Source organism: Dermacentor variabilis, chromosome 8, assembly GCF_050947875.1.
Source record: "Dermacentor variabilis isolate Ectoservices chromosome 8, ASM5094787v1, whole genome shotgun sequence".
NCBI lineage: Eukaryota > Metazoa > Arthropoda > Arachnida > Ixodida > Ixodidae > Dermacentor > Dermacentor variabilis.
Genome location: NC_134575.1, coordinates 77077089 through 77095982, shown reverse-complemented (window position 1 = coordinate 77095982; position 18894 = coordinate 77077089). Strand labels below are relative to the sequence as shown.

At 47.1% G+C, this 18894-nt stretch overlaps 1 protein-coding gene across 1 annotated transcript in view; it reads left to right on the top strand.

The window, feature by feature from the left end:
* LOC142591122 (uncharacterized) overlaps positions 1–18497 on the top strand; it is a 55441-nt gene extending 36944 nt beyond the window's left edge. The window contains exons 7-8 of the mRNA XM_075703504.1: positions 14274–14453; positions 18208–18497. Of these exons, the coding sequence (XP_075559619.1) occupies positions 14274–14453; position 18208 (181 nt within the window). The 3' untranslated portion in view covers positions 18209–18497. The remainder of the gene's footprint in view (positions 1–14273; positions 14454–18207) is intronic.
* Positions 18498–18894: the final 397 nt, after the last annotated feature.

The following is an 18894-nucleotide window of genomic DNA, read 5'->3' as shown; positions in this document are numbered from 1 at the left end:
ATTCAGCAGTTCTTGTCAACTAGAATAGAGGGTTTTTATAAAGTTTGCATATTAGTTTCTGCTCAATGTATGAAGCAACAACCCGCTACAGGCCGTGAAACAGCTGTGCGATCCACTGCCTACACTGAACAATACCAATAACGTTTCTTGTTTGTAGAAAAAAAAATGGCCTAAGGCGCATATGATTTTCTTCTCATAAGAAATACACGGGATATACAAAGATCCAGAGCCAAAAAACAATGCTAAATATCCAGTAGACGCTAACGGCACCTTCAAGTACTCGACAACTCGAGCTTTACAGATTACTGAAAACTAACAACATTAAATGCGTGAAAGAAATCTGTTGCATAACCCCTTATGTGATGACTGTCGACGCGAAGGCGATTAGCAATGGATCAACGTTGTGACGCAGCCTATTGCCACTGTCCAAACGACTTAAGTGTAAGGTGTGTACTGCAGCGGGATCCCTGTTCGCGTTTCCCAAAGAACACTGGGCGCGATCTAGCACCGCTGCCACGAAGCCCGGGCGTGACCTCCGAAGTGCATGGCAGTCAGTGCGCGCGAACGTTCAGAAACGCTTCATGCGGCGACCGCGCACCTTCGTCACACTTCCGATGAGACAGCGCTGGGCGACCCATATCGCAGAAGATCCGGCGTAGGCATCCCACGTCCCCCGTCGTTCATGCAGAGCATGGGCGTCTTGCGCTGCAGTTTGAGGTATAGTAGCGACGCCTGGTGGCGGGGCACGAAACGTTATCCTGGGTAGCACCGACTTGGGTGATATTGAGCCCTGTCTGTGGCGGAGCATGTTTCTAGCCCGAGTTTTGAGTAGATTCTCACTTTTTTGTGCCCTGTTGCGAGTGGGAAGAGGCTCGTCACTTCTCACAGACCACGCCGACCACGCTGCGAGCTAGCCGCAGCCTATAGTTTAACAAAAACAGACTCTCCGTGAGACGTAATGCTGGAAGCAGAAGGAATCGGCGAAGCCGATCCGGAGAGACCTAGCTCAGCCTCGAAAAAGCTTCACCGTCGTTACTTCTGCCTCATCGGCTGCCATGAACAAGAAGGCCTGAATCCCAACATCAGAGTGTACCGTTTTCCTTCAAGGCCTCACGAAGCGGAGCGTCGGGCGCGCTGGATAGCTGCAGTTCATCGCGCTGGGTAAGCGATACATTGCGCCATGCTGACTGTTTCGCCTGTCTTTAACCGTGCGTGATTATCGGCGTTCTAAAGTTCGGTCTTTTGCACCTACAGTCCCGACGGCTGACCGACATAGCAGCAGGCATGGCTCGTGACTCACTATTCGAGACCCGGCCACAGCGACAATTAACAATTCGACTGGTACGAAGTGGTGAAGTGACCAGGTGTGCGCAAATGACCGTGCACAAATGGTCGGACTGATTCGGTGACAATTCACTACCCCACTACGAGCAGCACAGGTTAGAGAGTTAAGTGTCCTCATCTTTAACATCAAGCCAGCATGTTGAGGCAGCGCAGCAAGGTAGTATTGATTGCAGCACATCGATGTTCGAGCGCTGTCATTAAAAGCTACCTCAAGCGAGCACTGCACGAGCTCGCGCTGCAGGGAGATTCGCACGTACGTTACTACGAGCTCATATGCATTGCATCAGTTATTTATCAGTTGCTAAAGGCACAGTTGACCGCTACTACAGTGCCGGCATAACTACTTGTCTAGCGGCATGCGGTCAACAAAGATTACAGGAGGCCCGCTGTTTCGCGGGATGTTGAAAGCCCGCTGCCGTCGCGGCGCGTACGATCGGGCGCTCGAGCAGTTCCGTACACATGATGTCTGCTTATCGCTACTGTGAATTCATTTATAGCAAGCATTTCCTTGCGTTTGTGCGCCTGAATCTAGCAGTGCGCAAACCTTACTTGAAGTTAAACTTTTTACGCGACTCCCTTCACTTGTCATCGACACCGCGCTAAAACGTCGCCGCTTTTTCTTGAATGGCGTACACGTATTCGGCATTGCATAATTTGTTGCCTTTACGCAGCGTGCCATCCCTGAAAAAAACCTTCGGCGCCCGATACTCGCTCCAAACCGTGATACAACAAAATCGAAAGTGGCGGGTCCATATTGTAAACATGCTTTCCGAAACAGACGACCGAGCTTGGTACTACCCAGTTCAGGACAGAGGGCGCTTTTTAGCACCGTTTTCGCAGCGCCCCCTGGGCAATGCAAAAGCCCCATAGGCCGTGTTCTCACAGGTTCGCCGTCGGCGATAGTTTCGCCTCGGCGATAGTCACGCTCAATAAATCAAGTGACTGCTTACCCGTGACGTCCGCGTGCACTACCAATACGCGCTGTCGAACGCTTCACATCGCATGAGAGAGCGCACCATGCGAGGGCAGAGCGGCTCGGGTGTGTTGCTTTCGAGTGTAGCGGCCACAGTACCGGTTCTGCGCATTGACTACGGTTGGTTACGGCTGCTTTAGGTAAAATAGATTCAATAAAGAAGTGTGAAATATTTTATTTTGAATGAATCAACAAATATCGCCGCGATACAATGCGTGTAAGGCGCCAGCAATGAGGCTACTATAAACTACCACCTACCTTTTCTCTACTACACCCCACCACCAACCGAACGCCACAAGACGCCAAAAGACGTGTTCGTTAGTTCAATATATGTCGAGAACCCTCATCGACACCATGACGTTAAAATGACATAGGTCGCAACTACTAGACGGCTCTGTTTACTTTGCGGTTTTGCTAATGGTATCTTCGACTGGTGGCCTCCATCCTCCGAAGCAGAGTCGGGCAGATCCGGCGTTCCCCGAGCTCAGAGGTAGAGGCCAAGCGCACAAGCCAAACATGTGACTGGCTCTAGGATTAGGAAATGGCAGATCCGAAACCACGTGACTACTGCCATTGCCCGATGTCTCGCCCGTGGTTACGTCTATTCAAAGCTCCCGGCGCTGCCGAGAAAACAGGCGGACGCGCCGGCGGGACGAGCGCTCGTCGAGACGCCAGCATGCAGTGGCCTAGGTTACGGTGGCCCGTCGCCCACAGCGTCGACGCGGCGCTGCGATGACGTTTCAAGCTCGACGACTGCTCCGACGACAGGGCTCGTAGGGCCTCAGAGCGCATGAATATGGGGGCGAGCAATCGGAAATACCCGCAGGACGCAGGGCACCCTCATTCAACCAGTCGAAAACAACGCCACTCGCGAGAACGCACAGGAAGGAGCAGCCGAACATGGCATACAACTGACAACCAGCGCACGCCTTTCGTTGAACAACTCTCAAGGCGAACGTTCCAGACCACGCGCGCTTAAGTCGAACCACGCAAACCCAACCATGCAGGCATTCCATCTAGCGCAAGGAGGTTACTGAACTAATTGAATTTCCACTAATTGAATATGCCACAAAAATCGTAAAGTACAACTTGCACACAGCCTACAGACATGATGGCGTCGGACTGTTATTTTGATATGCGAGAAAACATATTTTTGTTATGCGGAAACTCAGAACACAACCCCTTTCACAAGTGTCAAAGGCCATAAAGCGGCGCGTCCGGTTCATTGCAAGAGCTCCAGATGGCGCTCGCCTCCGCCACAGCGCGGCCCACGCAAGAGACCGCACTTCTACCAGAGAGCTCGCCTTCGTGCATAGCGTTCGTTGCCAGCGTTTGCCGGCGAACAATACCGTTGCCTTCCAGGCAAGTGCAGCTTGCCTCACGCTTCCAGGCAAGCTGCACTTGCCTGGAAGCGTGAGAAGCGGTCAGGAATCTTTGAATGTTCTCGCGTTCCCCTCCTTAAGGCGAAACGTAAGCGTCCTCCAAATTTTTTAAATCATCCTTGGGCAGTTCACCGAATTTCGGGGGGATATCTACGTGTGCATGTTCGTAGTTCTATATTTATTTATTTATTCATTCATTTACCTATACAATACTGCAGGCCCAAATAGGGACCCAAGCACGAGGGGCAGAATACGTAAATATTTACATATGCACGTATAATATGTACACACACGTGAAAAAGAAATACAAAAGCAATGCTACGTATGTAAATATCAGAAAAAAACATGAAAGCGAGGACTAAGTAAGATTAAGAGACGGTACACTGAAGGAAGACAACTTGACAAACATTAGATCAGTATCACACGCATATATCAGCAGTTGCAACCACTATCGCGAGAAGTGGGGGGGGGGGGGGGAGTACCAGAAGTTGAACGAGCGACCATTGCAAAATACTGAAAATAATAAAGTAAGCTAAGGAAGATGTGGAAGGTATCAAACAAAATTCACGTGTGAAAAAGAAAAAGGAAACGGTAACGAGGCTTGCCGCAATGGCAATACCTTTAATATTAAAGACACATGCGTTCAATAGAATCGGTGTTTATCAGTTGTAATAATGGCAGGCTGTTCCAATGTATTACAGTGCGCGGGACGAAGGAAAACTTAAAGAGGTTAGTTCGGGTGTTATAAGGTGTGAAAGCATCAGCGTGACGATGCCTTGTTCGACGCGCTGTAAGTGATTTAACATAAGCTTGTGGTTGGAGGGACAAACAGTTGTTTTTAAGCAAGAAACTAAATTTTAGTCGTTGTATTTTCCTGCGTAGCTCTAGCGTTTGAATATTATGTTGATTCATTAGGCCAGTAGGAGAGTCACTCAGTCTATATTTAGAAAGAACAAACCTGACAAGTTTACGTTAGACCATCTCTAAAGCGACAAGGTTAATTTTCTTATAGAAATCCCACACAATGCATGCATATTCTAGTTTCGGTCGGATGAGGGAAGTGTAGGCCAGTAATCTAGTACCAGAGGGAGCGTGCTTTAGTTTTTGCCTGAGGAGACAAAGCTTCCTGAAAGACGAGTTACATACGTTAGAAATGTGGCTATTCCAGCTGAGGTCACTGGTTACTGTGATTCGAAGATATTTATATTGGCTGACTTTGGTTAGCGGTTCAGAGTCGAAGTTACAGACAAACGACATTTTATTTTTATTTTTATTTTGTTATGGACATGTAAACAGTTTTTCTCTGTTCAATTCCATACTTCACCGACTGCACCAGGAAAGAACGTTTTGAAGGTCAGAGTTAAGCATTCCTTAAACTTCGTCGCAAGTAACATCGTTAAACAACACACAATCGTCAGCAAATAGTCTAACTTGAACAGGATAATAATAATAATAATATTTGGGGTTTTACGTGCCAAAACCACTTTCTGATTATGAGGCACGCCGTAGTGGAGGACTCCGGAAATTTTGACCACCTGGGGTTCTTTAACGTGCACCTAAATCTAAGCACACGGGTGTTTTCGCATTTCGCCCCCATCGAAATGCGTTGAACAGGATGAGAAATTTCGTTAGTGATGTCATTCATGTATATTAGAAATAGTAAAGGTCCTAGCACGCTACCTTGAGGTACTCCAGAGGTTACTGAAAGTTCGATAGAAGAGTAATTATCAATTGAAACAAACTGCTTGCGATTAGACAGATAAGCCGCCACCCAGTTAATAGTATACGCGGGAAGATCTATCTACTGTAGTTTTCCTATAAGTGTATTGTGAGAAAGAAGTTCAAACGCTTTCTTAAAGTCTAAAAGTATTACGTCAATTTGGCGTGACTTGTCAAGAGCACTTGCAAAGTTGTGAATAATTGTGGCTAATTGTGTTAGTGTAGAGAAACCCTTCCGGAAACCATGCTGATGAGGAGACAGTACGTTGTTGTCACTTAGGAATTTGGTTATTTCATTAGGTATAATATGTTCGATTAACTTACAACATGATGAAGTTATTGATATCGAACGATAACTAGTTACTAGGGTTCTGACACCTTTTTTTCGGTATGGGAACGACACGTGCAGTTAGCCACTCTGTAGGAAGATTAGCCGAAGATAACGAGGAACGGAAGATAACAAGGAAAAGGGGCTAACGCTTCAGCATACCTGCGCAGAAAAGCGTTACGTATGTTGTCTGGTCCTGGAGATGATTTAGCTTTGAGGTTCAGCACCATCGACACTACACCCGGTTGCGAAACAATATCTGAGGTCAACTTACATGACATGCGGTTAAGGTTTATACCATCATCGAAATTCGAAAAAAAAACACTCTGAAAATAATTATTGAACTGCTCCGCGATACGTTGTTTTTCGACGACGACATGGCCCTCGTGAAAAATTTGGTCAATTGACTTGGTTTTTGTGCTTAGAAAAGCCCAAAACTTTGGGGGTGCCGTTTGAATGAAATTTGACAATGTATGGTGAAAATACCAGCGCTTAGCTTGCCGTACTTCCTGGTTTACTTTATTTTGGATTTCTTGAATTGAAACACGTGTGGCACATCCTCGTCTTAAGCGCTTAACTTTTCTTTTAAGGTGCAAGATCTCTCTCGTTATCCAGGGAGTATTCTTGGAAGTTTTTTTAGTTTTATTGGGAATAAAGTTGTTAAGGCAGTGAGTGATAATTTCTTTAAATTGATCCCAAAGCACAGTAGCATTGTTACCGTGAAAGTTATCAAGGCATTGCTCAAGATAATCCTGTTTGTAGTAATGTTTGTATTAAACCGTTTTCCCTCCTATACCTGGATCTTTGGGCAGTCGGTGGTCGAATAGGTAGTGCATCGGGCCGCTGGGGTGAAGCAACGGGGTTCCAAACTAACTGTCTGAATGATTTAGGTCACTGAGTAACGATGTGTTGATATGTGCAGCTGTTCAAAGGACCCCTTTCAGGCCGACATGGGTCAATGTAGATTGGGTACGTAGTAGGTACTACTGCTCGAAGAAACTGTGTGACGCCGATTTGGAGTACTGCGTACGTGCCACTCGGTATGCGCTGGTCTCCAATGAACCTCTGTGATGCAAACTTGGGTCATTGGGCATGTGCTAGTAAATGTGTACCGCTTTTCTATTGACGTCATTTACGCTAATTTGGACAACTAATTGTTCGTAACTAGGAATGTGCCTCTCTACGGGGACAAAAAAGATCCTTCAAATTTCTCCGATACTGAGTGGAAATGAGTCCACGTCACAAAAGTTCCTCAAGGAGAGCAACCTAACGCGTTTCATGGCTGCCTTACAAATGCACTGAGTGGATGGCGCTCCCTGTTCTATGAACGACTTTCAAGCCAATGCTTCAGCGCGCTGCACCAAGAATGCACTTGGCTTGTCCTGCTTTTCACTGAACATCTCGCCAACTTGGGTCTTTGCGTAAGGGCCACTCAGTCTGCAGCCAAGCGATGGAACAATACGTATCGTTCAAAAGCGCCAACGCGCCACGCTTACCTTCGCGGGATCCATGCGGGAACTTCTCGTCAGTGCCGCTAGATCGCGCAGCGTGCCCAGAGGGAAGCGCCATAGAGGAACGCGGTTGCCACATGACGCCTTTCTCAGCGTTCGCACACACCAGAGAGCCATGCATTTCTGGCGTAGTGCTTAGCCTCTGCGATGGCTGCGCCAGATGGTGCCGAGTCTTCTTACGCAAGCACGGAAGCCCGCTGCAGTACAAGCCTCATACATTTCTTGTTTTCACGTTGGCAACATGTTATCTCGCTCCAATAATACAACGCTAACGTATTACCCTTGGCAGTCATTGTGAGAGTATGCCCCAATTATTGCGCGCACTCAACCATCTAATGGCGCTAACGTGGACTCCGCGCGTTGCCTCCGACACGAGAAGCGTGGCGCGCCGGTGCTGGCGAACACTGAGAATTATTCACTCGCTTGCCGCACGTTCAACGGCACATAGTCAGGGACCCCAGTTCACGAGATGTTCCTTGAATAGCGGCACACACCCATTGCATTCATAGCGCAGCTCGCTAAAGCGTTTGCGTGAAAGGCGCTTATTCACAAATGGCCCATGCTCAGTGCATTTGTTGCGCAGCCTGTTGTATAGGGTGGTTGCTGTCGCTGGGAAACGCCCGAGACGTGGCTTTCATTTCGCCCAGCATCAGAGAAATTTTAAGCATTTCTGTAGTCGTTGTCGAGCAGCACATTCGCAGTGGCACATACCTTGTTGCCCACTTTGGCATCAGAGATGTTCATCGAAGACCAGCTCAGTCCCAGTGGCACATCTCCAGTACTCCAAGTCGGTGCAAAATAGTTTCTATAAACAGTGGTATCTACCAAATCCCGGATATTTTCTACAATTTCACCGCAACCGGGCTACCTATGACCACGAAAGTTGCTATGGATCTTCCCTAACTCATCCGGCACCCGATTTTACCAGCGGAAGACCCCTGCAAGTAACAGTTGTTTGGCAGTTAGCCCTTTTATCCTGATCAAGCCGGGGCGCCACGCTTGCCTAAGGGCAACCGGCGTCTCGCCTCCGCCGCGGCCGCGTTGTGCGGCGTTTGCCTGCCTCGCCTCGCCCGAGCCCAGCCATGGAGTACGCCGTAGAAGGCGAAGACATTGACCCAGCCGAGCTGTCTGACGGGACGTGGAAGACGGCCCTGGACATGCAGCAGAGATATCGACGCCGGACCGGAGCCGCATCGAGGCCCGACAACGGAGAAGCCTCGCCGAAGGGTGAGCCAACACCGACACCGCGACGACGGGCCCGCCCGCCTCCGATCGTGCGCCGTCGACCCATGCCACGCTTACCAGTGGACGATTACAAGGTGGTCTTTCGACCGAAAGGTGCCGTCAACCTGACCGAGGTTGGGCCAGCTGTACTCGCGGACGCGATATGCGCCGCCGCCAACCTCGACGTTCGCCAAGCCCTCCCTATTGACCAGGTGAGGATCCACCCCACCAACAACACGATCACGGTCAGTACCCCGGACCGGCAGCGTGCCGAGGCCTACTACAACATCACAAAGCTGCAGCACGCTCAGCATAAGCTTGATACGCCTGTGACAACGTACATTCCGGCGCCCGACAACTCGGTGCGAGGGGTGGTGTACAGGGCATACAGCTATGAAACGGACCAAACCATCTACGCCGAGCTTCGCAACAGAAATCCTGACCTGACAATTGTGAACGCGCGGAGAATGGGCACGACTCGCCACTTCGTGATCACCTTCGCCGGAGTCAAGCTCCCGAAATTCGTACGTTACCTGGCTTTCACGTTTGAAGTCTTCCCGTTCCGAGAACGGCCGGAGGCCTGCTTCAACTGTTGGAAGCTGGGGCACCGAGCAGACGTGTGCCCTCAACCCCGACCGACAGAACCAAGATGCCGGCGCTGCGGGGAAGAACACCCTTCGCCACCCAACGGAGAAAAGCCAACCTGCTCTCCCTCTTGCGTAGTATGCGGTGGAGGCCACCCGACCGGCAGCAGGAGTTGCAAATATCGGTTTATCCGAAAAAAGCAGCCCGCCAAGCCAGCCAATGCTAACACCACGCCGTCACCATGTGGAGGAGACGAAAACGGCAAGAAGGCGTCGGCGAGAACGTCCAGACCACAGGAGCGGGGTCAGGTGAGCGGCCAGAGCCGAACCGAGTCCTTTCCACCTCTTCGCGGCCGGAGCGATAGCGTGAGGCACCGGTCGGCGTCCCGGCCACCTGGAGACCGCTCGAGCTCCAAGAGCACACAAGTCGCCTGGGGAACAGCCAAGCCTCAGCCGAAGCCCCGGAAGAAGCTGCCCCAAAACCGGCAGGTAAGGGAGCTGGCGGAGCAAATGAAATTACTCCAACAACAATTAGCTGCAGCTAATAACAAAGTTCGACAATTAGAAAATGGACATACTCCTAGTAATGCCCCAGCACAAAAAACGCGAGCGAGATCGTGGCTTGTGCTAAGCGTGGAGCGGATGCAGAAAACGACATGGAGGTAGATGGTGCGCGCCGCACTAAACGGAAGGCGGAAGGCCCCGCCGCAGTACCCGTCGAGAGTGTCGCCGCGCCGGACCCCCGAATTTCAAAACTGGAACGCGTGATCGAGAGTATGGTTGCTCAGCAAGCCGCCCAAAACAAACAGCTGGTAGAAAGTGTTGCCGCTCTTAGCTCCGCCATGACTGCAGTTATGTCCCACATTGGATTAACCACGGCACAACCCTAATCCCAACCGCAACCTTACCTTCAGCCTCAGGTGGTAACTCCGCCTGCACCAACGCCAGAACCAAACATGCTACGCGATTCTGTGACTCAACGCGCTTCCGGAGTGCTCACAAAAACACCTAGCACGGTTTCACCGTGCATGGAACCGCAAAAACAAACGTGATGGCCAAAGCACCAATCGTAATCTGGCAGTGGAATTGCAGGGGCTTCCGCCGTAAACGCAGGTCTCTGGAATACACTCTTCAAAATCACCAAACCAAACCTGACATAGTTGCCCTTCAGGAAACTGGGATAGCGGCAAAATTATCAGGTTTTGCGGCTTACAATGAAATTACCGCTCCAGATATCTCTCCGGCCACGGCGATCATGGTGAACAGAAATCTGACCGCCAACCAATTAAACCTTGAATTCACGGAGGTGTCATACACCTTCGTTGAAATCCTGCCAAAACGACGATCGGACCAAACGCTCTACATTCTGAATGTTTATAGCCCCCCTAGGGATAAAAGCCTAGCAGTAGCTACACTAATAGGCAAAGCATATAAAGCTGCAAAGCATGCACAACTCGTGCTGCTGGGAGATTTTAACGCGCACCATTCGGCCTGGGGCTACCAAAAATGTCAAAAGAAGGGCACTAAACTCTGGGAGACCGCTCAAGACCTTGGTTTTACTCTTCTTGTTGACCCTGAAAGACCAACCCGCATAGGCAATAGCGTGAGTCAAAACACCTCGCCTGATTTGACTTTCACCAGGAACATAGACAATGCCATCTGGGAGAATACCGAACTAAACGTTGGTAGCGACCATTACATTCTTTCCATTACGGTACCCTCCAGAGGCTACAAGCGAAATAAGGTGAAAATTAAGCACACTAGATGGGACGCTTTCCGGTATGTTCGCAATAGACGCGAACCCGCAACCATTACAAACCTTGAAGAATGGATATCCACTCTCCTCAAAGACGCAGCTAACTCGACCACGGAGGTAGACCAGGAGGAGGACGGCCCGGCTCCAGATGCTAAATTGGTCCATCTATGGTCTGCGCAGCGGAGTTTGCAGAAGCGCTGGCTCGCGCAGAAACACAACCGTGGCCTATGCAGACGCATCGCGCAACTGGAACGGGATATCGAGAAATACTCACGAAAGCTCAGTCAGGAACACTGGCACCAGCTATGCGACCGCCTTAATGGCCAGCTAGGGTGCAAAAACACCTGGTTCCTGCTTAAACACCTACTTGACCCCAGTCAGACTAAAACAGCATCACAAAAGAACCTTCAGAGGATCATACACTCTTTCCCGGGAGATAATGATGCCCTTTTTGAAGCTCTAAAAAACCGCTACTTTAATACAAGCACCGATATTCCTCTACCCGTAGCGTATACCGGAAAGGAAAACAGGGAACTAGACAGCGACATTATGGAATCTGAAGTACGTGCTGTCCTAAACAACATCAAGACAACAGCGGCGGCTGGCGAGGACCGCATCACCAATAAAATGCTACGGAACCTAGACGATCAGTCGGTTACCGAAATCACAAATCTTTTCAACATCCACTGGAAAGAGGGAACTATACCCACCAGCTGGAAACATGCAAACGTAATTTTCATACCCAAACCAGGCAAGAAGCTGGAGCTAGAGAATCTCCGCCCTATCTCCTTAACCTCTTGCCTGGGGAAGGTTATGGAACACGTCATTCTTAACAGGTTAAACGAGTACACTGAAAGCAATGGGCTGCTGCCCCATACGTTGATAGGCTTCAGATCAAATCTGTCCACTCAAGACATTATGTGGCAAATACAGCACGATATCCTACATCCGGGCCCTATAAGAGCCACCCGTACAATTCTAGGGCTGGACGTGAGTAAAGCGTTCGACAATGTGTCACATGCTTCAATACTCACAAATCTAGCCCAAATGAATGTCGGGAAGCGCACTTATAGCTATATTACAAGCTTTCTCAAGGATCGCACTGCAGAAATACATTTTGGGGACATTAAAAGCGGACAATTTCAATTAGGTACAAGGGGCACCCCTCAGGGTGCGGTCCTCTCCCCCTTCCTTTTCAATGTGACCATGCGAAACCTGCCTCCATTACTGGAAAGCATCCCGCATATCAAACACTCCATCTATGCCGATGATATCACCATCTGGACCAATAGCGGTTCCGATGGAGAAATCACGGAAGCATTACAAGCGGCCGCGGATACCGTACAAAATTTTGTGCGACAGAATGGTCTAGCGTGCTCGCCGACGAAATCGGAGCTTCTCGTCATCCGTGATAAATCAACCAAACACGCCTCCGAAAGGGACGCCACCTTCCCTATACGAGTCAGTATGGAAGACGGCCCAGTTCCGCCCGTACTGACTATAAGAGTCCTGGGGATGTTAATTCAACATAACACCCATAATTCTGAGGCGATTGTCCCATTACGGACGACAGCCCGCCAAATATGTGGCCTAATCAGACGAGTAGCCACACGACACCGCGGTATGAAGGAGGCTGATATCTGCCATTTGACGCAGGCTTTCCTGATCAGTCGCGTCGTGTATTCCTTCCCTTACTACCACCTACGCCTTTCTGACAAGGAAAAGGTTAACAGCGTCATTCGCACAGCTCATAAAGCTGCCCTTGGTCTCCCGAGGTATGCGAACACTGAACGATTACTTGAGCTAGGTATATACAATACCCTAGACGAACTCGTGGAGGCCCATAGAACAGCCCAACGTGAACGACTCTCCCGCACCGCAACTGGCAGAGTTATTCTAAGTAAACTCGGGCTGAATCCCGTTATGAATTCAGCAGGAAGAACAACATTACTCGGTGCGGTCAAAAGCCGTTTGGTTATAAAACCATTACCCAAGAACATGCTCTCTGGGAGACACGACAAGAGGCGGTCTGCCAGAGCCAAGGCCCTTCAGGAAAGGTACCAAAACAACCAGCACACCGCTTATGTCGATGCAGCAAAGCAAAATCACCAAACTTACGTAGTGAGCGTCGTGACCGGAGAGGGAAGTATCCTCAACGCCGCGACCATAAAAACAGCGTCCACCGTGGAAGCGGAAGAGACTGCCATTGCTTTGGCCATCATGAATCCCTCCGTGCAAACAATCATAAGCGACTCCAAAAGGGCAATAGTCAACTTTTCGAGAGGCAGCATAGGCGTATGTGCAGCGCGAGTCATACGGGACTTTAATAATGAAAACACTGTTGAACTCGTATGGGTCCCTGCCCATTCGGGGAATCAAGGGAATGAGGAGGCGCACTGGGTAGCCCGAGGTCTAATCAACCGGGAGATGTGCCCCTCAGACTCGGATCCCATGGATGAGGCACCGACGACATACCAGGAAATAACAAAATATTACAAGCAAAAAAGGCGAATTTACCCGCCTCGAAACGCAAGCCTCACGCGAGCGCAAGCCTCGATCCTGCGTCGAATCCAAACTAAATCGTTCCCCAACCCACATTGGCTATCCATAATTACCAACGGGCAATGGAACCCAATATGTCAAAATTGCACAAATCAAACATTGGCTACCCAAAATAACATTCTTTGGGGGTGCGAGGGCTTACCCCCTCCCAGGTCGCTCCTGCCAGCTCCCTCACAACAGACGTGGGAGGAGCTGCTCAGAACGCCGGATGAAAAACGACAAAAAGCCCTCGTTGCCTGGGCCGAAAGGGTCGCTCCTCGTGAGGGGCCATCCTAGGACTCGGGCCTGCCAGATAACTGAGCAGAATCTCAATAAAGTTGTTACCACCACCACCACCAAATCCCGCGCCTTCAGGGACACATGCGGCTCGAAAGTTGCGTTGAAGAACTGCACGTACGTGCAAACTGGCACGTACTCAGTGAAGCAAGTGTGTCTGATGGTCAGTATCGAAGCCTGTTGCCTCAGCACAGCAAGAGGATGCGCTACCGATTCAAACGCGGACTAAATTGTGACCACGTTAGGCGGGAAAGCGGTTAAATACAAGCCCATACCGATAAAAACAAACCATGTTGGCTCCGGGAAAATGCTTAAAGTACCCTGAGAATGATAATGCTTTAAAATGACCTCAGCAAAAACCATTTCCTCATATATGTAAACTTAAGAATAATGCTTGCCTGAGCTGGTTGGTTGTACCAGTGTGTGTCGTCGTGTCTTACTGTCCGCGTCAGGAACGTTCAGCTGGAAACCAATTCTGCTATTTGTAGATTGCTCATAAGCGAATCATTGCCTTCTATGCGAAATGATTTTCTTGCGCATGTAGGCCATCGTAACTAATTAAAACCAATAGTATTATATTTTTATATTATATTTTTATACAACTCCTTTTTTAGGCACAAGCACTTTGCCAACAATAGCCACTGCCTCTTATGTGACTGCGATAAGCCCAACTGCAATGTTGGCCCTTTGTGCCACTGCAAAGATGGCATTGTGTATCTGAAGAAGAGTGACATGGAATGCGTTCGTATTCGGAACGATTGTTTCCGAAAGCATCAAAAGAAGAGCCGGTTTTGGTAAGGTTTCATACTGCCACGCCACGTCATGCTAAAAAAATTAGTATTATGCTTTTTATCAACACTTTCATTGGGTATAAGCGCTTTGCCTACAATAGCGGATGCCCCCGATGTGTCTGCGTTAAGTCCAGCTGCAGTGTTGGAGGTTTGTGCCATTGCAAAGATGGCCTTGTGTATCTGAGGGAGAGTGACATGGAATGCGTTCGTTATCGAGAATAATGTTACCTATAACACGAAGGGAAGAACCATTTCGGTAAGGTTTCATATTGCCACGCCACGTCATACTGTACTTAACACTATAAAGCATAATATACGTATCCTTTTATCTTCTTTCGATAGGTTGATAGTACAATGTGGTTTTAATATTTTCATCTAACTTGGTTCCAAGCAATTAGGATTGTTAGATTCACTGGATTTTCACAAGTTTCCCGATTGAATGTTTTTCCACAAAAGCTTTTTGGGACCAAATGAAAATTATTGTTTTTTTTGTTTGGCCATGGTAGGGTCTTCGGATATTTAGTGTGACATCGGAGTCTAACTTCTACCACTTTGACTCGAACGTCTCGAGAATATAAAATTTTAGCAGCAAGCTCACTCAGCTCTGCAATATGCCATAGTTATTTGCGCCGTTAAACTAGAAATAAAATTTAGACTTCGAGGATGGAGGCCACAAAAAAAGCAATGGTGAGAACAGCTTTCTGCCCTAAAAAGGGATATTGAACGAATAGGTTAAAGTATTGTGCACAAAATACATCTCGAAAGAAAAGTATTTTTGCTAAATAGCATTTCACAGTTCTCTGCGCCCAAAGGAGAAATATTTCACATGTATGATAACATGCGCTCAGGAAAAAAGGATTTCTTCCTGCTTGGATTGTGTTCACCTCAAGTTCCCCCTTGCGACACCTTGGGATAGAACCAGGCTAAGTGACCTAATTACTTGTTGACGTTATTAGCTCTGCGGGCAAATTTACATATAATTGCCTATTATTAGAGTCTATGCGGGATCCTATGAAACGAAGACCTCTACAGATGTCGCATTTTGTCTTCTTGCGGAGTTGTTCTAGTAATACATTTTTGCGGTATTTGCAGAAGGCACGATGCGTGCCAAGCCCAGGCTTCGAACTGTCGTCTTAACAAACGCAAATGTCATCAAAGATGTGCCACTTTACAGTGTGTTAACAGAAAGAGGACGTGTACAGGTAACATCAAAAGTTGTGACTGCGTCAGCGGAGCGTTCCTGTTTACAAGTACTCCTGTCAGTGCTTTCCCGAAGCAAAAGAACATCAAGCTAGGCTTAGCTTTTCCCAGTTATATATACTTTATATGCATAACCAGCAACCCAAATTTGTTGGGCCTGTTTATCGATGTTTAGCGATGGTTGACAAAAACTGCAGGTCTATGTATATGACAATGCTAAACCGCTGGCTATTCCACGTTTAACCGCTGAGGAAAGGGATGATGTGAGCCTGAAACAGCTTTGGGTAAGACCTAATATTGGGTTTGAGACATTCCCGACGTTGAAAAACAACTAACACAACCATACTGCAAAAGTCATAAAAATCCTTAGTTCGTACCTATTTAGAATTTTGCAAGCGCCGTTCCTCTGCTCCATAATTGTATCAGGAAAAGTACAGTAGATATTCGGCCTAAGGAAAGTACGTAACGAGTATATTATGACAAATATGCTTTTAAAGGAGCGTTGCTCGCGACTTCTTATAAGCCTAAAAATTCAATACAGTGTAACTGATAAATAACATGTTTGGTAAATGCTTATCAAACAGTCAAACCTGCACAATTATGATTGGCTGTTTATTTAGAAACTTACTTTTGATTCCTACGTGTCAGTGCATTATAGAATCACATCACCGTAGTCAACCTTAGTTGTAATAATATTTCAAAATTTCCTACTAAGGATTGTTTAAGGTTTCGTAAGTTTAGCTTAGTGGCATTACTCAAAGTACCCCGCATAGTGCAGATAAATCTCCTCAGGGGAAGACAGTTTATTGTTGACTTTGACATTTGGAAAATTAATTTGGCATTCAAGAATGCGTCGGGAAGCTAATGTAGCGTCATGAGATGATTCCAAAAATATTGGCGCGGTACACTCCTAACAGTGTTTTACCAACAATTTAAGCTCTCATGAAAATGATCGAAGCTAAGCTCGCTACTCAAGCACAGTAATGTTCCATAGTGCTTACACTGCAGTTTCTGAAGTGACAGTTTGGCCGTGACTGACACCCGCAGTATACTCGAGACAGGAAGTGCTAAAAGATGTTCAGACACAGCGGAATTATTCGTCGCAGTTTAAATAGGTTTGCAAGAGCTTTTAAGCTTATATTCATGTTGCATCACTGCTTCATGCACTGGTGTCCACGAATACAGCAGTACTTCGCGCAGTGAGGAGAGAGTTTTTAAAATTACATATTAGGGCATTTTATCTTACAGAATTTATTTAGGTCATTTAGAGCATGGCGCTGGTATAACATGTCTGCATTGAAGCTTTACAGATATGTCTTAGGCACCCGCATAAGTACATGCAAAATGAAGCGCTCCGCGCCTTTCCAAAGTCAACCGCAATCTTTCCCTCCAAATCAGCAGGTTTTTGACAGCATGCTTCCATTGACCATGCGTCAACAACACACGCCTGGCTGAACACACCAGATGACACGGACAGACCGAAACCGTCAGCATGCTTAATAAATATGCCACGGTGATATTACTCGCCAACGGTTGTGACAGTAAAGCAGTAATAGTGTTTGTTTATATTGTTTGAAAGAAGTAAATTTTCCAACTTTGTTCGTGCTCGAGTGAGTACACGAGGTGCTCATCCTAATATGAAGCTTTAGCTCGCAGGTTTCTGACTACACTGAAACAAGCAAATCATTTTTCTTGGCAACCACTACAAAAAGAATTGATGAGCTTTGCCAAATTAAAAGAAAGGTAAAATATATTGACTGTAACCAGCAGATTTTGATTCACGCCATCCATTCGTACAAAAAATCTGTGAAAATAGGAATTTAAAAAAAACTATTCAAATTACAACTCTGCAAGTAAGCAATTTTTGTCATCCCACGATTGTGTCACTAAACCTCATAATAAATTTATATTAGTGCAAATAGAAGTGTTACACACCACACTGAACAATACCACTTATTCGTGAGTAGGACCCTTCGTGAACGTTATAGGAAAATAACATAAGCTGAAAATGTTTAAATCAGACATGCCCACTTTATAACCTCTAACATAGGCTGTTTACAGTAATGTGACATCTGTTTTTACTGCCGAGTTACGGATTTGTAACCTACGTGCATAAGCTTTTTGCAAAAGTATAAATTCTTGGCAAGTGTAAGAATTTTGGTCTACAAATCGAAATCCAGTTTGCTACAGTCTGTATAGTTTATCTTTCCCTCCCGACACCGGAAATTTTGTTCAAATAGGTCAAGGGTTTCTTCAATAAAATCTTCCTGCGTATTACCTATATTTCAATACGTGGCGTCGGATATCGCCCCGAGCTAAACCTTCATTTTACCGCTACGTCCAACTGCCCCATAACGACACTAAGCAAATGTGTTGAAGGGCCGAGAATAATTGCAATGTGTTTTTAGTACTGCATATGCGAATCTACTTGCGAGATGGAGCGTTTAGCGCACATTATCCTTTATAGTTTAACATTCTGGTTGTACTTCAAATACTGTCTTATTAAAATGTGGTTCGACTTGCGCTGATATGGTCTTCCTTCTTATTTTATATGCAGATTGGATAAAGTTGTTTGAAGACAGCACACAGTGTGCGATTGCCAGCTGTGAACAAGGCACAGGTAGAAATATGATTGCTAACGCCCGCTGTAGATTTAACTGTGTCCGAAGCTTGCTTAGCAAGAAAACGTACTGCAATGCCCACAGAAGTCCGGCCATTTATTTTTATGTATTGAGAATACTGCTGCCGATGGGATTTCTTGTGTTTTATTTTTTTCTTTAGTTCTAAAACCGCTCTTGCACATTCGATGCCTTCAGTGTAGTGCACTGGAAATAAAAAAAAAACTTGCACTTGTACATGAAGTAAAGACTCCCCTTCTTTTCCGCAAGGAATAACACATTTGTTACTGTTATTGTTGACGTGTAATTGTCTGTACATTTGACTGCACCTCAATGCGATGCTGGTTGATGTAAATGAGTAGATGGCATCTACATTTTACCGGCCGATGTGATAGTTACTACAACAAGCTACAGCGGACTTTGTACATTACATGGTATGCATTAGTGATCCAACGTGAGAAGACGTCACGGACTACACAAGATTCACAATGTACATGCGCCTCTTGCTATGGATTCTCTTGCTATTCGGACAATTTCCTGAGAAGGCAGTACACGTAACGATAACAGTTATGCGAGTAAATTGATGGTATGTTGCAAAAATGATTCTTGCCACTTTTGTACAAGGT